Source organism: Lampris incognitus, chromosome 15 (assembly GCF_029633865.1).
Source record: "Lampris incognitus isolate fLamInc1 chromosome 15, fLamInc1.hap2, whole genome shotgun sequence".
NCBI lineage: Eukaryota > Metazoa > Chordata > Actinopteri > Lampriformes > Lampridae > Lampris > Lampris incognitus.
Window position 1 is genome coordinate 23,842,310 of NC_079225.1, and position 22,774 is coordinate 23,865,083.

At 44.9% G+C, this 22,774-nt stretch overlaps 1 protein-coding gene across 1 annotated transcript in view; it reads left to right on the forward strand.

The window, feature by feature from the left end:
* The window catches only part of si:dkey-71h2.2 (low density lipoprotein receptor adapter protein 1), an 81,306-nt gene that overhangs the window by 54,268 nt on the left and 4,264 nt on the right, over positions 1-22,774 (forward strand). The window contains exons 4-8 of the mRNA XM_056294851.1: positions 5,149-5,263; positions 5,753-5,825; positions 6,106-6,192; positions 8,101-8,228; positions 10,314-10,348. Of these exons, the coding sequence (XP_056150826.1) occupies positions 5,149-5,263; positions 5,753-5,825; positions 6,106-6,192; positions 8,101-8,228; positions 10,314-10,348 (438 nt within the window). The remainder of the gene's footprint in view (positions 1-5,148; positions 5,264-5,752; positions 5,826-6,105; positions 6,193-8,100; positions 8,229-10,313; positions 10,349-22,774) is intronic.

A 22,774-nucleotide genomic window follows, 5' to 3' on the forward strand; every position in this document is an offset into this window, starting at 1 on the left:
CAGATTTGTGTACCTAATGAGTCCTACACACACACGCACACACACACATACACATGCACAGTCTGGTTTCACTATCCTTGTGTGGACCCCTCATTGACTACATTCATTTCCTAGCCCTTAACCCTAACCTTAACCACACAAACTACACGCCTAACCCTTACCTTAACCTAACCCTTAACCTAACCCTAACCCTTACCCTAACCCTTACCTTAACCTTAACCTAATCCTAACCCCTAACCCTTACCTTAACCCTTACCCTAACCTTAACCTAACCCTAATTCTAACCGTAATCCTAAAACCAGCTCCTAATCCTAAAATAGACCCTTTTCCTTGTGAGGACCTCTGAAATGTCCACACAAGGTAGGTGCTGTCCGGTTTTGCTATCCTAATGAGGACATTTGGGCCACACAAAGATAGCGAAACATGCGCGCGCACACACACACACACACACACACACACACACACACACACACACATATTCATACCGAAGAAAAGCGAAGGCATCCAAGCTTGACAACTCTGTAAAGCGAATGGGACCGCCGTACTGTACTGTAATGTATGCAGACACGGGTCCTTGACTTAAGGATGAAGTGGATTTACTTCATGAGATGTAAAATTATAAGAATGATATTTTTTCACACCGTTGCCCTAATATAATGACCTATTTCAGGCGACCCAAATTGCCCTGCGTTAGGAATTCCTATTCTATTCATGGTGGAGATAATATTCAGTCGACCATTGTATGGGGACTTTTCTGATTACGTTGCCGTGACGCCCGTGCGCTCTTACTGTAAATGTTAAAGGGAAGTGGGGAGATTTTGCACATTTCAGCAGTTTCTTACATAAGCATGGTGGTTGCCCTGTGGTTGTCTTGCAAAAACCTTCGCAAAGAAATGAAACATTACCATTCATGTCGCACATTTCTGTCCATGTGCATTTTCCCAGAAAGGGCCTATGTACACTTATCCTGCATGTGCATTGACCTATTTGCTTGTTAATGTAATGCCTAGAGCAAATGTCATGTGAACAATAAGAGATTTTCTACTAAACTGATAAGCTTACGAGCGGCTGATTCTGCAAGACAATATCTCATTATAGTATCATGTCACTATGTGAAATATTTGCATTTTTTTGGAACGCATCAATGAAAAATAAACCTATTATTTACTCCTACAGCTCATTATCCCTATTCACAGAGAGTTGAATCATTCATCTCAGGGACACAACGTTTATTGGGTTTCATCACTCACAGTCACTGGGTGAGGACTTGGTCAACCACCTGTCAGTGGTAAACCTATAGCACATCAGGCTACGCCACCATTAGTCTAGTGGCCCATTTTATTGGCAGTTTCATTTACTAAGCTACTAAAATGAGCCGTTCGAGGCTCTAGCCTGTGTGTGCTGGCATGTCATTGGGGTTGTCAGTCGAATACCTTCCCTTCTATACAGTTCAGCTGTGCATCCCACTGTCCTGGAAACACCCCCCCCCCGTTTCTCCCCAGTTGTATCCGGCCTATTACCCCACTCTTCTGAGCCATCCCGGTTGTTGCTCCACCCCCTCTGCCGATCCAGGCAGGGCTGCAGACTACCACATGCTTCCTCCGATACATGTGCAGTCGCCAACCTCTTCTTTTCACCTGACAGTGAGGAGTTTCACCAGGGGGACGGACATAGTGCATGAGAGGATCACACCCCCCCCCCCAAACAGGCACCTCCACCGACCAGAGGAGGCACTAGTGCAGCGACCAGGACACATACCCACATCCGGCTTCCCACCCTCAGACCCAGCCAATTGTGTCTGTAGGGATGCCCGACCTAGCCGGAGGTAACACGGGGATTCGAACCAGCAATCCCCGTGTTGGTAGGCAACGGAATAGACTGCCACGCTACCCAGATGCCCCTGGAAGCGTGCATTTCTAAACCAATCTACAGCGGACTGGTTGCTGACTTGAAGTGGCCAGTTCATCGATTCAAAAACCAGATTGTATCAAATCGACACCTTTGGACCATAGTGGACATAGAGGGCCTACTATTAGCAAGTGATACTCAAATGCTGGCCAGCTATTGAGGGCTATCTGGATGGTTGGTTATATATTTCAGCACTTGATAGCTTTTGTTAGGTAAGAAAAAAGAAGAAGAAAGCCACTTTATTTTGTCATTGTACAGTCGTTCGGTTACAATGAAATGTGTTCTCTGCATTCAACCCATCTTATTGTGTAGGAGCAGTGGGCAGCTGCGGCGCCCGGGGACCAACCCCAGTTCTTCTTTCCACTGCCTTGCTCAGGGGCACAGACAGGAGTATTAACCCTGACATGCATGTCATTTTGATGGTGGGAGGAAATCGGAGCACCCAGAGGAAACCCACACAGACACGGGGAGAACATGCAAACTCCACACAGAAAGGACCTGAGACGGCCTGGGGTTCAAAACCAGGACCTTCTTGCTGTCAGGCAACAGTGCTAACCACTGGGCCACCATGCCGCCAGTAGTAAGCAAAAATGTTCCCCCAACTTTAATAGGCCACCCCTTTCAACTTCCCCCTATACATTCTTTCTGCAATTAGACCCTAAATACAAACAATAAGTCAAGAGTGCGGGGTAGAAAGCGTAGAGCTGGTTATCCTGGGCATTCCTATATGGGTCATGATAGGGAAGAAGAAGAAGGCAGCAACATTTACTAATTTGAGGGGGGAAATGTGAGGGCTGGTTAATTCATGCTTGTTGTTTGATTGAATTAATTACTTCACTTCTAGGGCCCCCTTTTGAAGTGGAGCAATAAATGGATGGCTGCTTTCTGTAGGCCTTTGGTGTACAGTTTACAAGTGATGGTATATTATGCAGAGATCCATGCAGCACTGATGGGAAGCCCACTGGGCCCATAGATAATTCATCATTTCCATCTCAGTTTCTCCTCCTCCGCGGCGGTTATATGCCCTCATCAACCCATGGCACCTGTAATTGAGTTTGCAGGCTTTGATGCTATGTTTAGAGACAAACAGGCTAAGCCCAACATGCTGTTGTCGAGTTTCAAAAAGATTTAAGAAGAATTAAAAATAAACCGCTCCCCATAGTGCATATATTTCTATCAAAACCTACTGTACGTATGTATATGAGTCTTGCAAAGGCACCATGGCCAATGTGATCACTCCTAAGCCTGGTACTTTCCCTCTTGTTGCCATTTACAGTAAAGAGGATATGCCTACCAGAACAAAGGGAATAAGGACAAATTCCAACATTTCGCTCTGTCCCGTTTATAGACTAGCGGGCATAAGACTGGTTTTTAAATGCAACCATGAGGCACGCTGTCATCCCAGGGAGCAATCCTAGAGGGAAACTCTGCATAAAGGCTGATACAGATCAATACTGCTTCCAATAGCACATCAAATTCAGCAGCACGAGCCTGCTGGTATTGTACTCAGTTCAGTGGACACATGCAGGCAGCTGTAGGAGAGGGAATGGGTCGGTGGGCTTTGTCTAGATTGGTTTTAGATAGCCATTGAAATCCACCGGGAATGGCTGTCAAGTGGTTTTGCAGAAAACTGGATTTCTCAAGAGCCAGATATTAGATCCAGTCGAGTTGCGGTGCAAGTTTCGGGGATAAAGTCTCAAGCACAATACGGCCACAGTGAAAGTCAATTTTTTTATCTGAGACTTTCCATTTTTCACTGATATGAGATATTCATATATATATATATATATATATATATATATATATATATATATATATATATATATATATAAACAGAATGTACTGCCATTTCAGTGAGCAATGTTTTCTTTGGTTGATAAGTAGTTGCAGTATATTATAGCAGAGATGAGTTAATTCGGTCAAAAATTCCACTGTTTTCTGCAATTATTTCCTCTAGTTTTACACACCTTAATATTTTGCATCATGTTCTCACAGACCAATTAAATGTTAAGATTTAAGGAACAACTGAAAAAAGAGATGTCAATACCACAAACACCGTGACACCAAGTTGCCGAAATACAGCAAATTCATCAGACACTTAAGACACATGTTTTCACACCTTGTTCTGAGAAAGAAACCTGTACTAAAAACAGACAGCAGTGTTTAGACAATAATGTTTTGTGGAGCTAATCATCATCACCTTAATAAAGCAACAACCACTGATCAGATACGAGCATGGCTCAGTTTTGGTGCCTACATGCATTAGAAGGCATTTGGTGGTCAGCGTAGTTTAAAAAAAAATCTTACCAAAATTTAGTGAAAACAAAAAATTTAATGGATTCTCAATGATGCAACTCTCCATAACAGATTGGTTGAGGCCTGGGTTAACAACAGCCACCGTTGGCGCTCTACCCTCCCAGGGTACCGATGGAAACTGTAAAATCTGCTGTGGCGACCCCTGAGAAACACAAGCCAAAAGAAGAGGAAGAAGACGAAATGATGCAAATCAGTGCTTATTCAGTCCCACGTTTGAAAATGATAAAAGTAGCCCCCTCATGCCCCCATTATCACAATGAAATAAAATCTGACTATCTGAGTCTCTAATTCCACTTGTGTCACTTTTTACTTTCTTGAAAGGGCGCCGTCTGAGCCTCACATGTGGCATGCTGAAGCAATAACTATGATGGATTGTATGTGCAGATGAAAGGCGTTGCAGCGTGGTCCCATCACCATAGCAAATCTACCCGGGTCTCTCCTATCAGCAATTGATTTGAGCACGAACACCTGTTTCTGAAATTAATTTGGACTGGATATCTCTGTTGTCGCCTGATTCATCTCTCACGAACATCGCTGCGATTTTTCTGCCATGCCCATCTGTCTGACCAAATCTGCATGATAGTCATCACCTCTCCTCACATTATGCTTAGATTGGCCCGTCTGTGCATTTGCATATGCAACAGGTTGGGCACACAAGCACATTTTTGAGCGTGAAGCAGATCTGTTTATCTTGACATGATGGATGAGGCCAAGTCACTAGTTTCTGTACATTCAAGTGCACAAAATACATGTTTGCCACCCGAATCCTATAAAAAAACTGTTTTGTTTTGTGATTTGTAGCCACCAATAGGTTCTTGTCTACCAGAGTTGCTCATCTATAACTGCAAACGTTGTAATATTATAGTGTGCTGTGTAAGGAGATGGACTGATGGGAGGTTTGTTCTGTCATCTTCTCTGTTTTAGGATCTCCTACTGCACCGCTGACAAAACTCAGGATAAGGTCTTTGCTTACGTTTGTCAGAGTCAGTTTAACGAAACCCTGGAGTGCCATGCGTTTCTCTGCCAAAAGAAGAAGATTGTGAGTATGCAAGAGTGTCGGCACGTGTCAGTCGTCGAATTTATTGTGACTCGTTTTGGGCTGATGCATTTTACAGAACAGATTCAAACAGGTTCATTGGGTCTAATTGAAAGTGGATCCCACTAGATGCAGGCCTGCAGAGGACAATATGAATGTAAAGTGTGTGGCTCCATCTAGTGGCAAGAGAGGGGAAATCCCCAAATGGTATCCTTGCATCCACTGCAGTTATTCAAACAAGGCAACCCTTTTTGCAAAATAGATCATTACTTACAGGGATGGACAAATGGTAACTTAACCTAACCAAAGATATATTGACAGGTGATCAGTATAATGAATTTTTGGGGGAAAAATAAAGCATGTCTTTACCTGATTGAACTAGTACTAGTACCAGTCTGTTTTTTTTTAACTGAATTTTGCGTTGAAATTTTTTCATGAATTTGAGCTATTTAGCTTACTGTATTCTGTTATTTTTCCTTCTTTTGTTCCCAGGCTCAGGCTGTGACATTAACTGTAGCCCAGGCCTTTAAAATCGCCCTAGACCTGTGGGAGATAGCTCAGGAAGGTGAGTCCGTATGAAGGCAATGCTGACGAAGCTGACTGTGAGGCTTCAATTCTAACTTTTTAAACACAAAGGATCATATCTGGCCGATATACAGTGCAGAAGCTTTGACAGTTGGTGAATTTGGGGGCTTGCAGTCTGCAAACTCTGATGGTGGATACCCACCACAAAGAGACGACGCTCGGCTTAATTTATCACGATGTTTTCACAAGTGCTGTGATGCCCGGTATGTTTTGCATTGCTAAGTTCAACGATAACAGTGATATGTGTGTCATACACGTAGACAAAAGCAAGAAGGCGCAGACCTGCTGCTCCTGTACGGCCATTGATGGACAGACGGAGGCTGCAGACTCGCACTGTGTTTCAGCAGGTAGAGAGAAGTTCATTTCTTATGATCTGATCCACCGATGGTCTTTGAAAATCAATTTGTTTTCCATAGCATGCACAAGAAATATACAGTGTAAATGAAATGTGGCTTCGCAAACTAGCATTGCACAGTTCCTTGTAAAAAAAAAATAAAAAATCATAATGTTTAATGTTTCATAGCTCAAAAAGGTTTTGTTATGACAGGGGCTTATGATGCCGCTGAGATGTGTTTGAACTTGTATTCACTTTCATGCCATTCGGGGAGGTGAGGGATGAATAATTAAGATGATTGTTTAGGGCTAAGCAGAAACACACTGCAAGTCATTTATATTATTACAGTGGGCGTTTGGAAAAACAATTTGCTGTAACCACTGTAAGAACCTAGTGTTCAGATTATAGAAATCTGTGGAAAAAACAGATTATTAGTTTTTATAAGGCAATTGCTGGGGCAGAATATTTTCCCGAAAATCAGAATATAAGAGTATAAATCAGTATACTATAATGTCTCTTCTCCTGGATCGCCACCTTGCCATGGTGGAGAAGCTTGCGTGTACCAATGATCCCAAGAGCTATGCCGTCCGGAGCTTGGCTCCTGGTAGGGTCATCCAAGGCGGCTAGGTCAAGGGGGAGGTTCCAGACGAAGCACAATCCAACAAAGACCTCAACAGCGAAACCAGTGGAAGATGTTTCCAGGTCACAACGGCAGTGAAGGCAGACGAAGACTGCAACAGAGGGTGGTCCCCAATCGTCTTGGTTCTCTATGCCATTGGATTCTGACCACCCCCTGCCAAGGACCATGTGGTGGCTGCAGGCGCATCAGCCACTCCACATAAAAAGCTGTCACGTGCAGCTGCCTCCTATTATGCGGCCCCAGGATCAGCTTCTATACCCACCTGAAGACCCAGAGGGACCCAGAGAGAGGACAGTCATACTCGACCCCGAGTGACTGCCGATGATGATGAGGATGACTATAATGTCTGACTATGGATATAAATTTGGAATTGCATTTTTTAAAACAGTAATGAGTTTATTGCTCAGTTTGGGATAAATTATTAAATTTAACCTTTGTAGTCAAAAATTAAATCAATACATTCAACGTTTGCCATTGATTATCATAGAGGGCCAGGTACTCATTAAATGAAATACCTTCAACTCCCCGAGTTCCTATTTGACCAGATAAAGTTAAATGCCCTCACCGGCAATTACATCGGTATGTTAAGATGACCTTTAGTTCAAAATGTATCCAGAGAATAGACCCACTCACACTGCACCCCCCGCTCTTTTTTTTCTTCCTCACACAGACTTAATTGATGTCAGTCTCTCCTCAGCCCAAATCACCCCATACAACACCCGTCATATTGTAGCATTCACAGTCATTGGTCATGCAGAGCGACCATCCCGGACCAACCTTGACATTTATAGGTCTAAAAGTTCTCCTTTCCTCCGGGGGAAGGGGTGGGGAGGTCACAGGATCTGCAAATTGGAAGTTCATCTGCAGTTCATTGAGGCTCAATCTGTTAGTTACGTTAGTTAAGGCCTGACTTTTTCTTCTGCTCTCAATTAAAATTTGTTTCGCTCCCACCGGTGCTGGCCTGAAGGACAGAGAAAGAAATGCTGATGGTGACAAAAGCCAGAGTCAGCAAAGAGAGAGAGAGAGAGAGAGAGAGAATCACAAACTTTTTTTGGGGGGCGGGGGGGGGGATGTTTTATATTCTGCTCTCTCCAGAGAATAAAAGCTGTCAGTGGTTCTCTCCTCTGAGCTGCAGCCTTGCGGAGTCAAAGGGACTTCTCCTCTTACCCGTGTTTTGTTTCATCCCTCTCTGCTGTCCGGTTTCTCCCCTTTTATCCTTTCATAATTTTTTTCTCCCTCTCTCTGCGCGCTGCTGTCCTCCATTCCTGTCATCTCTTGTAGATCCAGAGAAGCACAAGCCCGGCGGGATGGAGGAGAAGCTGCGGCGGCCCTTTTTCTCCGCCTCCCTCGGCTCGCCCTCACCCCGCAGCAACCCCATGCTGAGACGACCAATCAAACATGACTCCTGGGTAGGTCACGACCCCCATCTTCAAAGTGCCCGTTGTTTCGTTTGTTACCACGCTCCGAAATGTCTTCAGCATTCCATCTCCTTTCTGTTTTACAGTGGGGTCAAAGGTCAGCTATAACAAGTCCCAATCACCATGCGGTACATACTGCAGCAATTATTTTGTATTTTTGCGTCTCGTTGTCATCGGCTGACTCCTTACACAAGCGCCTGTGTCCTACCATTCACTAATTAGCAATTTAGCATCGGATTGCTTCTACTTCTCAGCTCTCATTATGTACAATACAATTAAGAAGTGCTGCTAAAGGGCATATGAAACATCTTTAAGTAGTCCATCACTATGAAAAGTCAACTGTGGCGTCTAAATAAGTGTTTGCACAGGAGTTAAAGCAATCGAGAGTCTGCAGTTTACCAATGATGCATCGGGAGAAATTAAATGTTATTCCCACATCAGCTTTCGGGGACATTTGCCCTCATCTTAATTCATATCATGTATAGTTTTCTGTTGCTGTTATTTAACATGACGGCAGTAACGCCGGTGTCACAAAGAGAAGTAACTTACAAAGATGAAAAATAAATTAAAGTAGAATTTTTTTGCATGTCGTTAGGAAAGGATATTATTTTATTCAAGTAGCTTAGTTTAAAGTTAATTTAAAGTTGCATAATTTGAAGTTTTGTGCGAGATTGTGGGCCTATACTGAAAACAAAGCTGGGAGATGGAAACTTACCATAGGTCGCCGATACGACGTGAACGACTCTACAAACTCTAGAAGGTCCTGGGTTCGAACCCTGGGGTTGCCCAACCTTGGGGGTCATCCCAGGTCATCCTCTGTATGGAGTTTGCATGTTCTCCCCGTGTCTGCAGTGGGTTTCCTCTGGGTGTTCCGGTTTCCTCCACCTTCAAAAAGACATGCATGTTAGGGTTAATATCCTGTCTGTGCCCCTGAGCAAGGCAACGGAAAGAAGAACTGGAGTTGATCCCCGGGTGCTGCACTAGCGGCTGCCCACTGCTCCTAGCTACACCGCTAGGATGTGTTAAATGCAGAGGAAGAATTTCCCCACTGGGGATTAATAAAAGTAGTAAAAAAAAAGAAAGAAAAGAAAGTGTTTTAAACTTTAAATATATTGTCAGATCACACCACGGTACTGTAAAAGCAGTGCTTATTCCAACTATTCATGTCACCGCTTTCCTTTTTTCCCTCCAAAAGTGGAGTTTATAAAGATGCCATCTGAGATAAGGGACATCCTCACACCTTGAAGTGAACCCAATTACTGTTGAGGTTGTTCAGTGTTTAATTGAAACGTGTGACATTTAAACTTCTGCTGTTAAATGACTTTTGTTGGTTGTCTTCTTACTTTTCTATTCCAAAATACACTGTTATCATTATGATGAAGGCCGTGTTTAGTCGTCGGTTTGATGTTATGCAGCCGAACCCGTCTCCGTTCGGGCATTTACAAATAGCCAACACTAGCTGGCACTACATACCTTAGAATAAGATGCTGTCCAATCAAATCTGCCTTCATGAAAATCAGCCCTGGTGATATTAAAGATAGTATTTCTACTCATCCCGAGGACATGCTGTGATTTAAAGAGCTCTCATTAGCTGGTCCAACTCAACTTGACTGTTAAGTCTCTGACCTCGCACCTTTGACGGCATTTCATGTTCATATAGTTGATATGCCCTGCAATGGAGAAACTACTGCATTAGCTTCCATGTTAGGAGTAGATGAATGTGGGCGTAAAATGATCGGTGCGGCTACTTAGTTTGTTTCCAGATGTTGGTCCTTGAATACCGGTGCATGAATATCGACCATAATTGCATTGACAAAATTATCGCAACATCAAAAACTATCCTGTCTGCAGTATTTGATTGTGGTTATGATGCTCATGAATTAATTTCCTTGTCAGGTAATTATAATGGGAATCGACACTTGGCGGTAATTAAACATGACAAGCAGATAGGTGGTTGTGCAGGTGGTTGACTTCACTGGCAAATACTGCAGCGCTGTATAGAGTCAAGATTTACTGTGCACAGTAAGTACTGTATTGTTGACGTGTACTGACTCATATTGTGTATTGGCTCAACAGGACGTGGAAGACGGGCTTGAAGACGCATTCTCGAGGTAACGAGTACACGTGTGAGCTGTGTGAGTGCCCTTACACCGGAATACAGTCAGGGTCCCACTACACTGGATACTGTAGGGCGATATTTTAGAGGAATATGACTCTGACAGTTCAGTGAGGGTCATCATCGGCTGTCATGTAGTCATAAAATACCCCTTTTGTGGATGATCATAACTTCATTCCCCCGGTGCTAATTCGTGCCGTTGTACACACAGTCACTGGAGGACCCATAAATTGAATGATAAACACACACACACACACACACTCTGTCATTCTGTCATTCGCTCACTCGCTTGCAGATATACCAAGATATGTGGCAGCTTCCTTTCTACTCTCTCGCTCCTACCTGCCTCTATATAGCTGTTGCGTCTGCACAGCAGGGACCTGGGATTTAGGCAGAGCATGGGAACAACATTCACTTCTCAAGGTTACGGACCAGGTATTTTTAGCATTGACTTTGTGATGGGTGTTTTTTTTTTTTTTTTACCTTAGCTCTGGCACTTGCCGGTGATGCTGACAAAGCATTTTTATTCCCTTCAAGCAGGTGGTTAAAAAACCCAAAGTTTTGTTACTTTGAGCGTATTTGAAATACATTGTGGTCAAAGACAAGGAGGCAAACACCTAGAGGTTACGGAAAAAACAGTTGAGTGTTTTAAAATGGGAATTTTTTCGGTCTTTCTTTCTGGGTTGCACAGTGGCCCAGTGGTTAGCGCTGTCACCTCACAGCAAGAAGGTCCTGGGTTCGAACCCCGGGGTTGTCCAGCCTTTGGGGTCATCCCAGGTCGTCCTCTGTGTGGAGTTTGCATGTTCTCCCTGTGTGTCTGTGGTGGGTCTCCTCCAGGTGCTCCGGTTTCCCCCACCGTCAAAAGAAACATGCATGTTAGGGTTAATACTCCTGTCTGTGCCCCTGAGCAAGGCAATGGGGAAAAGAAGTGGAGTTGGTCCCCGGGCGCTGCATGAAGGCGGCAGCCCACTGCTCCTAGCTGCACAGATGACAGCTAGGATGGGTTCATTTGCAGTAACTGAATTTCCCCAAGGGGGTTAATAAAGGATTTTTTTTTTGTTTTGTTAGTGATGGTGCAGTGTAAACAGTACCTAATGGTTTTCCCCAAGCCGTCCTGCTCTATAGTAAGTATTAAGCAGACTCGGACTGCTCTATTTTTAAGAGCAACTCATCCAATGATGAACGACTGCTATTAAGTGGCTTTAGTCGTCTCTGTGTCCTGGAAAGGGGGCTCTTATAATTAGAGGCAGTGCTACGAGCCGGGTCAGTGACCATCTAAGTTAGGGCCACCTCTGGCATGTCAGCTGTTAAAGCGGCTGTAGGAGCAGGAATAACCTGTCAGCACTTGGTTTTAGTGTGTCTCCAGTCCAGTCCATAAGGAGTAGAAAAAGGGGTGTAGATGTGGAGGATTGGTGATGCTGGTTAGACTGAAGGGGGCAGTGTTGTGGTAAAGCACCTGCTCCATCTTCTCACAAGTGAACCCGGAGAGTTTAGCATCCGGCCTTGCTACTCGGCCCATATTTTATTGATTTATCGGGCAGGATGCCACATGTGATGTAGATGAAAGACCCCACATGACAAACACAAATCCGGCCGGGGGTCATACCGTTCGTTTTGCTCCGGAGGAAGAGAGATTGCATAGATTTTTCTCCCCCATAGTGAATGTGTGATGCAGCCTTGTTTTTTTGCTGACTTAATTTCTAAGGTAATCAATTTGACTATTCTGAACCATGTTGTCAGCTCAAATGTTAGAGCAGGTTTACCACCTCTCGAAGCAGAGGCACTTCCTATTCCATCACACTGATGATATACATGCAGATGGACAGTACCTGTACTTTCCAGGATTTACTCACCAGTTTAAACACGCAGGTCTACCTATTAACAAGTACCCTCATTCATATGCTGTGGGGTAGACCTCTCAAGGGGAGACCTTTCACTGTGTGCGCTCACTGCATACACACACTTGCTTGCTGGTTGTCCATGGTGCCCGATGATGACCATCTTCTTCTATTTGTGGGTCCTTTGAGGACTCAGATAGCAGAAGATACCTGCGCAGAGATGGTTTTTAAAGTGGCATGGGGGGTGCGCTTCTCCCAACGCCACATGACTTGATTGTAGAGGAGATGGTTCCGATGGCAAGGGGGATCCCTAGACGACCGGCATCTCCACACAACTGCAGGGGGCTGCCGGAAATCCAGTTTTTCGGAAACCGCCTCGAAGCGTACCGCCACAGCTTGCTTTTCTGTTGGGGTAAGCTCCCTTAGCCTTATGTCTTCCCAGACTCACCCACAAGGCAGTGGGGTAGTGGTTGATAGGTGCCAGGGCGTGTCCACCAGGGTGGGCCTGCACACCATATCTCTGGGGCCCACTGCTGCTCCGAGATCCCCTGCCAAGTTAGCCTGGGGCCGCAAGACCCCAGTTACCACGTGTGGCCACGGGGAGGCCTGGCAGGAGTCTTGGTGAAGGAGAGGCTATGTACTGGCAAGGGAAGGCTTACACGCTAGGATGCTTCCCTATTCGCCACAAAGGCTAGCCAGCGGCAGCAAGCTAAGGGCAGGAAGGACACAAGCGGGTTGGAAGAACACATGCACCTTCCCTCCAACTACACACTGCTGCACTAGACGCATCACAACACCCTGTGTGTATGTACACACACACACACACACACACACACACACACACATCTTGGACAGAAATTCTTGAAGTTAAGTGTGATCATTAGAATTTTTAAAAATGTGCACAGCACTACATACACAACCACACACACACACACACACACACACACACACACACACAAACACACCATGTCACCTTATACTTGTGGGGACTCTTAATTAACTATATTCATTCCCAAGCCCTTAACCCTAACCTTAACCATCATAACTACATGCCTTACCTTAACCCTTACCCTAACCTTAACCTAATTCTAATTCTAACCTTAACCCTAAACCCAAGTCCTGACCTTAAAATAGACCCTCTTCCTCATGGGGAACCATAAAATGTCCCCACAAGGTAAGTGGGTTCAGATTTTCCTATGTAACATTTGGTCGCCATTAGGATAGAAAAACTGGTGTGTACACACACACACACACACACACACACACACACACACACACACACACACACACACACACGGTCACTCACTTGGACATGCATTCTTTCCACAACACAAACACAAACTCCTGATCCATATAGATCATTTTCACCCTTATGCAAAACACTCTGGCATCCCCCCCCCAATTACAAGCTATGGGGTAGGTAGTATATCCATAGGCTGTACACAGTCTAGTGAGTTCAGTTGAGGAAGGAAAAAATATAACACTGAGCGCTCTGCATGGCATTGGTTCTCCACGTAATCAGCTAATGTGTGTTTCTATGTCCTGCAGCTCTGCATTACCCTTTCATAAGCAGAGGGGAGGAAATGGAGGGATATGTCCCCCCTCACATTAGAGGAATGGCAACCCATTAAGCCGTTTTGGCCCTCGGCTAATAGATCTGCTGGCGGTTTTGGAGGAATGAGCGATTTGGTTAAAGCGAATGGATAAGTAGGAGGGGAGTAGAGGAGAGCGAGTGGACTTTAGCCCAGTGCATGGAAACATTGGATAAATGTGTTTCTGCAAATATCTGCATGAGGAGCGTTACGTGCCTGTATATTATCTATGTACATGCAGATTCGATAGAGGTAGATTATGAATTGTTCAGGCACTGGAAATGTCAAGTTAGCAATCAAGTCACGTCAAGGCTTTGCATTCACATAATGAAAAAACAGGTAGATTCAGTAAATGACAACAGATGACACTCTCTATCTTGAGCTCCTCGATTCCGGCGTGGAAAAACTCCACAGGGAAAAAAAAAAAAAAAAAAGCTCTTCCAGGATGAGATGTGGGATACTAGCGCTGCCGCTGCTGGTCAAGTGAGAAGAAGTGGGATTTTGGTTTCGACTCAAAGGGAATTACAGAATCAGCATCGCCGGTATCAGTGGGAAGTCTCTTTCAAAGAAAACGAGTGCAAAGAGAAAGAAGCTCTGCAACCTGCTGACATATTTTTCTGCTCTGGGAAGAGACGAGGCCTTCGCGTCGGGATCAGAGGGCACGGGATGGGACATATGGCTTACAAGGTCTGATGGAAGGGATGGAGCTAGCCCGTACAGTATTAAATACATTAACACTAGCCCTTTAAAGTCAGATCTATCATGGATAAGGTGCCAATGAAAGGAGGCTGGGATGGTTGTGGTATGGTAAGACTTTCTAGTTTTGCTCTGCATTGGTATTCTGAACCATCTGGTGGTTTTTTTGATGCTGGTGCCTGGCGGAGACGGAGAAAAGGACATTTTAGAAATCTAGTGTGGATTAAACAAACATGTGAGTAAAGGTCTCAGCAGCGACCCGTAGGATTAATGTCCATTTTGTTATTCGGTGCTAAATGAAGGCAGAAGGACAGAAGAGACAGATCTCCAACATCCTCTCTACCGCAGTCTAGTGTCCTATTTCTGCTCACATAGTCAGCAGGTCACATTTTTCAGCAGCTCATCCTGTTTGCTAATGAAAATGAGTGTGAAAGGGGATGGATGTTGAACACACACTACTGCAGATAGCGTTATTATGCTGCTGAGGATCCCTGTCCAGGCTCCCCTCTTCATCAGTATGTTTGCATTCCCCTATTAGAAATCAATGTCTTCAGTTCGGCAGAGGTGATGAAGTGTCTCATGTGATATTATTTCAGCTTGGTGACCTCAGTTACTGCAGATGCAAAACGATGAGTTCGAAAATTGATTCATCACAACTTCGCAGTTTACCTGCAGTATTTGAAAACAAGCAAACACACGCACACACACACGCACAAACACACACATGCGTGCGCGCACACACATACAATCAAGAACCAGAATCATCTTATTGGCCAAGTATGCTTACACATACAAGGAATTTGACTCGGGTTTAGTGGCTCTCAATGTACTTACACAGAATAACAACACAACAATCTTCAGGAATATACTTATATCCTCAGGAATAATCTTGAAATATATAATATAATACAATATAATAAAGTATAATATGGTATTATACATAATTATATTATTATTTTTCTTCTTCTTCTTCTTTTGGCTTGTCCCCTGTTTCCCAGTGTTCACCACAGTGGATTTGATAGTTTCCATCGGCACCTTGTGAGGGCACATCACCGATGGCGGTCTTGTCAATCCACATAATTATTAATATTAGTTAATATAATTGATCAATGTTAATATAATCCAATTCCACCTATTATCCAAACCGCTTATCCTGCTTTCAGGGTCGTGGGATGCTGGAGCCTATCCCAGCAGTCATTGGGCAGCAGGCGGGGAGACACCCTGGACAGACCGCCTGACCATCACAGGGCTGATGCGCGCACACACACACACACATTCACACCTTGGGACAATTTAGTATGGCTGATTCGCCTGACCTGCATGTCTTTGGACTGCAGGAGGAAACCGGAGCACCCGGAGGAAACCCACGCAGACACGGGGAGAACATGCAAACTCCACCTGGGATGACCCCCAAGGTTGGAATACCCTGGGGTTCGAACCCAGGACCTTCTTGCTGTGAGGTGACCGCACTAACCACTGCACCACTGTGCCGCCCTATAATACAATTATATTATATAATTATATGATATGATATAATATAGATAATGAAATGTACTTATTACTTCATGGTGGCCCAGTGGTTAGCACTGTTGCTTCACAGCAAGAAGGTCCTGGGTTCGAACCCCAGGCCATCCCAGATCCTTTCTGTGTGGAGTTTACATGTTCTCCCTGTGTCTGTGTGGGTTTCCTCCAGGTGCTCTGGTTTCCTCCCACCATCAAAAAGACATGCATGTTAGGGTTAATACTCCTGTCTGTGACCCTGAGCAAGGCAAGAACTGGAGTTGGTCCCTGGGTGCTGCACCGCCCACTGCTCCTATACAATAGGATGGGTTAAATGCAGAGAACAAATTCATTGTAAGAATACAATTCGTTGTAAGAATACCATGACAAAATAAAATAAAGTGGCTTTAAGTGGTGTATATCTTCAGGAATAATCTTCAGGGATATACAAGGAATGACACAGGGGAAACAGTTTCTGTGAATTGTAAACAGGATACAAATAGTGCAAAGAAGTGAAGCCTGCAAGAAGTGCTGAGATAAACGGGTAAAAAAAGAAAAAAGTTACAGTATATACCTATAGTAGGTGGTTATGGACAGAGTACAATAGTGAGTGAAATGTATTGCACATTTTGTATTTTAGAATGAGATAAATATATATGATTTGTAAGCACAGTGGCTTTTATAGTGCTGCCGGGTCATTGCACAGTGCCACAATGAGTTTACTGTTCATAAGTGTGATGGCGAGGTAGAAGATGCATTACAGTGCTCTGTAGCGCCTACCAGAGGGGAGGAGTTGGAACAGGTTGTGTCCAGGGTGTCAGGGGTCTGCAGTGATTTCCCCTGTCCGTTTCCTGACTCTGGAGGTGTACAGGTCCTAGATGGTGGGCAGGTCGCTACCGGTAATCTTTTCTGCAGACCTAACTCTCCGTTGTAGTCTGTTCCTGTCCTGTTTGCTGGCCGATCCAAACCAGACAGTGATGGAAGCGCAGAGAACAGACTCGATGATTGCAGTGTAGGATTGGATCAGCAGCTCCTGAGGGAGGTTGTATTTCCTGAGCTGGTGCAGGAAGTGCCTCCTCTGCTGGGCCTTTTTGATGTCTGTGTTGATGTTGGGACTCCCACTTCAGGTCCTGGGAGATTGTAGAACCCAGAAACCAGAGGGAATCCACAGCCGATACAGTGCTGTAGATTATGGTGGGGGGGGGGCACTCATGGGGACTCCTCCTGAAGCCCTCTATCATCTCCACAGTGTTGAGTGTGTTCAGCTCCAGGTTGTTGTGACCACACCACACCGCCACCTGTTCAACCTGTCTGTCTGTATGCGGACTCATCTCCATCTCGGGTGAGGCCGATGACTAGTGTCCTCTGCAAATTTCAGGAGTTGAGCTTTGCAGACGGTGCAACTGTCATCAGCCTCATCTGAGACGGAGATGAGTCGACATACAGACACAAACACTCATAATACACACACCTACCTGTGACAAATCCAAGACACAGTAGTATCTATCTTTTGTTTATGTTTTTGTTGCCTACATGCCTCCCTTCATAGAAAATAAAATGGCCAGCAGCCCTCCTAAAAGACCACAATCAATCACCGCCAGCCTCGTGGGTTGACAGGCTGCCTTTTAGTTATTTTTTCCAACTGTTTTGAGGCCCAATTGTTTCAACCAAACCAACTTTAACTGAGTTATATCAGATTGACTGTAAGAGTTTGTGGGTGTTTTTCTTTTTCTTTTTCCCCTGAAGGTCATTATTGGAAAGCTGCCAATTGGGAAAGTGTTAAGAGTAGTTTTATTTGATGAACAGGGGCTTCGCCGCTCAACTGTGGAGTTTTATATCCTAATAAATGTATTTACAGCATGCAGAGTGTACAATTGGCTTTGGGTGAAAAGCATCCATCAAATGAGTTAACGTAACTAAATACATTAGTTGAACAGATCATAGGTACATTATAAGTATACAGAAAAATTCAAAAGATATAGCTTTGCTATTTTTTATTTTTAAGAGATAGGAGATAAAATTTGAATGATAAAAAAAACCAATAACTAAGTGCTCAAGTGTTGGTCCATAAATTATGTGGATTGATTTTGTATTTTTTGTATTTTTTTTTTTGAGGAAGGCGAGAGTACCCTGCCAATGGAAAAGCATCAGACACTTCCTAATGAAAATTACTCTTTTCCCCTACCCCCTTGGTGTATTTACTTAGCTTCATATGGTTTTTATCTAAATGGATGGAGTCAATTTCCTTCTATTCAAAACATCTGCCTGAGATAAATGGTGACCAGTTTATGGATTCCAGTAAACTAAACCGCCTTATGTTATAACGCCTGGCTTCATTCCGCCCTGTATTACGGCTCTTTAATAATTCAGCTCGCTCTGAAATGTGATGACTTCATGGTTTTCAAATTGGAGCTTGCTATTTTTTCATTGTAGAAACAGCGTAATGAAGGCATGGTGGGCCAGAGACACATGCTGATGATTTAATGACAGAGAGCTCTCAGTTCCATTTCTCAGTTTATACTCACAGAAGAAGAAAGAAAAAGAAAGAAGAAGAATGAAAGCCACTTTATTTTGTCATTGTACAGATGTTCAGTTACAATGAATTTGTCATCTGCCTTTAATCCATCCTATTGTATAGGAGCAGTGGGCAGCTGCAGCACCGGGGGACCAAGTCCAGTTCTTCTCTCCATTGCCTTGCTCAGGGGCACAAACAGGAGTATTAATCCTAACATGCATGTCTTTTTGATGGTGGGGGGGGCAGACACAGGGAGAACGTGCAAACTCCACACAGAAAGGACCTGGGACGGCCTGCTGTTTGAATCCAGGACCTTCTTGCTATGAGGCAACAGTGCTAACCACTGGGCCACTGAGCCGCCCGCCCAGCAAACATTCTTACACTGATGAGATGAATGGCTTTGTTTGGCCAAAGGATGCCCCCGTTTCCGTTATGGGAAATTTCCAACCATCAGTCTTTAACTGGGGTTCAGTTTCCTCCCATAGTCTAAACTGGAACTGGAACTGGAATCTAAATTGCCTGCAAATATCAAATGGGATGGGATTAAATGGGAAATTTGCATGTTCTCCCCGTGTCTGCATGGGTTTCCTCCCACAGCCCAAAGACATGTAGGTCAGGTGAACTGGTCTTACTAAATTGTCCATAGGTGTGTGTGTGTGTGTGTGTGTGTGTGTGTGTGTGTGCGCCCTGTGATGGACTGGCGGCCTGTCCAGGCTGTTTCCCTGCCTGCCGCCCAGTGACTGCTGGGATAGGCTCCAGCATTCCACGACCCCGATTGGAATAAGCGGCTTGGATAATGGATGGATGGACGGACACACACACACACACACACACACACACACACACACACACACACCATCGGGGCAAAAAAAAAATCTAAAAATGTCGACAGTTGTCTATTATGTGTCTTCATCATGTAATTTCCATGTCAAGGACAACATTGTGCAGTTGAGGTCATGCTTTTGAAAGTAAATGACTCATTGGAGTCTTGGTATGTAGGTAGGTGACATTTCAACGTACAGTCAACGAATCTGTAGTAGATATCATGGATTTTCCATCCCGGTCTTTGTCATCGGGTGGTGTTGTCATTGTTTGTTCTGTCTTATACCCGGCAAACAGCAACGTGGAGGTAGAGGAGATGGACTCTGGTAAGTGAGGCGAGAGGTAGGATATGGTATTTTGTCGTGTTGGAGTACATGTTTGATGAATGCATGTGGCATGAAATCTTACATTTGAAATCCTCATCGGTTTTTGTGACATTCACCAGCTTCCTTTGCACCGTGTAGAATGTGATGATTTGAGGAAACCAACCCTCGAAACAATAATACAGGATGCACAATATAAAACAGCATGGCATGATGCATAATAAAACGGCATCACCGTGATGGATCATTCCTTTTTATGCTATAAAAACGGGGTGCCTTGAGTTTTATTGAACAGTTAATTTGCATTATTGTTGCCATTTATTCATACTAGGTGTAATTCTGTCTAATACGTATAAATGGGCACACTCATCGACCCATGTCTTGTGAACGACAGTTCAATTGACATTCCGCCCGTGGTTGTGTCGGTGTTTGTGTGTTTGTGTGTTTGACTTGTGCCGATTGATATTCCCTGCCTCTCTCCATTTGCCACTGATGGACAACTTACCAAGGTGCCTTTTCCCAATTCAGGCCTCTGCTTCTACCCCCCCCCATGCTCATTGTCTTTCTGTCACTCAAATAAGTGGCTCATTTTCTCCTCTTTTTCCTTCTCGCTGTTTTGATTGACCTCTGTGTATACTGCATGAACCCTCTTGATGATTTGCCATGAATAAATATTGTCTGTCCCCGACTCCGCTGGCATTATCGCTGTCCTCCCTCTCCCTCATTTTCCTTTTCCCGCTCAACAGCCGTCTTAACGCCCGCTCCCTTCTCTCTCACGCAGACTGGCCGAGTCCCGCTCCAAACCAGTCCCTGACAATGCAGCTCTGAGTCCTGAGGGTTCGGTCCCCCTCGAGCATCTCTTGTGCACAAGCAGCGGTGACTCGGAATAAAACCAACAGCGAAGACGATGCGCCGTGCAGCGGCGCACGTGGCCTCATGCAGCGTAGTCCCCAGAACCAGCCTGATAGGCAACAGACGATGCATCACCAGACAGCTGAGGAAGTCCCGCTCCCCAGGGCCTGACCTGGACCAGAGGACTTCCTGCTTGATATTCAGCAGTCGGCTGCAAACAAGCCAGTAAAACTAGCCTGACATTAGAAAATTCCATTCCTCCGAAATGACGTGCCGCTCAAAACCCCCGCTGCACAGAATTCAGAAAAGCCCTGCTGTGCAAGACACAATACTCAAATTCCCAGAACCTGCCAGATGGAGCTTAGTGTGTGTGTGTGTGTGTGTGTGTGTGTGTGAGTGTGTGAGTGAGTGAGTGAGTGAGTGAGTGAGTGAGTGAGTGTGTGTGTGACTCTCCTCTCCAGACAAATTAGAATTAGGTGCACATAAACAAGCAGCTATTTTAGACAAGAAAGACGGCATGGCAGTAGAGTTTCTGCAGGTCATAGCAAGAAGTAATATCAGGGTTGGAGTAAGTCACCACCTTTTGTTGTCATGCAGGAAAAGCTTTGCTCATACAAAGCTTCCTGCTTCCGTTAAATCCACAGCTACATTCAAACTAGCTCAACAAATGCCTGCAGAACATCCGGATTTCCAAGAAGAAGAAAAAGAGTCCAGTTTCCATGCATTTCTCTCGAAATGTGCAAAAGCTCTCTAATTTTGTACTCTTCTCAACGGGAAAACCACTGCCATAGTCATTAGCAGCAGTGCAGCATTGCAGCATATACTGGCATGAATCTTCTTCTATGCCGGTCAATCGTCGTTCTCTCACGGCACTCTATGGGATGGATATGCTCACCATACAATTCACCCTGCTTGCCAATCAAGCCGGTTTGTTGTAGCGAACAAAGGAGCGTGTGTGACATTAAATCAATAGTTGGACATTGCCGTGTCCATCCTGGATCAACCCGTTTCTTTTCTTTTTGTTTGAGGATTCGAGTCTTATCGATACAGAGGCAACCATCAAATGATAAAAGAGTGGTTTCTCGAAGAACCATAGATTGCATCATGGAGTACACCGGAACAAAGAGGACAATCTAAGTCTATCAACCAGCCATCCATCCAGCCATTATCAGAACCGCTTATCCTGCTCTCAGGGTCGCGGGATGCTGGAGCCTATCCCCACAGTCATTGGGCAGCAGGCGGGGAGACACCCTGGACAGGCCACCACACAGGGCCCACACACACACACACACACACACACACACACACACACACACACACACACACATATTCATACCGAGGGGCAATTAAGTACGGCTGATTCACCTGACCTACATGTCTTTGGACTGTGGGAGGAACCCAGAGGAAACCCATGCAGACACGGGGAGAACATGCAAACTCCACACAGAGGACAACTCAGGACGACCCCCAAGGTTGGACTACCCCGGGGCTCAAACCCAAAACCTTCTTGCTGTGAGATGTCTATCAACCAGTGTTTCAGACATAGTGTAAGATTTGCAGAATAGCATTGCACACGTACAATGGCTCTTTCACTTTGTCCAAGGGAAGGGTTTGAGTTGCAGATTATGCAGATCTGACTACACATACCACAAGCAGTGCTAATGGCTTTAACATGATAATTCTGGTAAACTGTAACATCCTCTCTCATTTGCCTTATCTATATATTGTGATAGGGCGGCACGGTGGTGCAGTGGTTAGCACAGTTGCCTCACAGCAAGAAGGTCCCGGGTTCGAACCCCGGGGTAGTCCAATCTTGGGGGTCATCCCAGGTAATCCTCAGTGTGGAGTTTGCATGTCCTCTCTGTGCCTGAATGGGTTTCCTCCGGGTGCTCCAGTTTCCTCCCACAGTCCAAAGACATGTAGGTCAGGTGAATCGGCCGTACTAAATTGTACCTAGGTGTGAATGTGTCGGCCCTGTGATGGACTGGCAGGCTGTCCAGGGTGTCTCCCCGCCTGCTGCCCAGTGACTGCTGGAATAGGCTCCAGCATCCCCCTACCCCGATTGGGATAAGCGGCTTGGATAACGGGTGGATGGATGTAAAATCCTCTCTCATTTGGCTGATCTATATATTGTGATAAACATGGTCGTGGAGTCCCCATCCAGAACTATTAATCTGTTTGTAAGCTTTGTGTCGACCCCTCCTCACTCCTGGCTATCAGAAGGGACAATTCCCCATTAATCCAGCCTCTATGAATTCATCTTCGACCAGCCGAGATATCGCA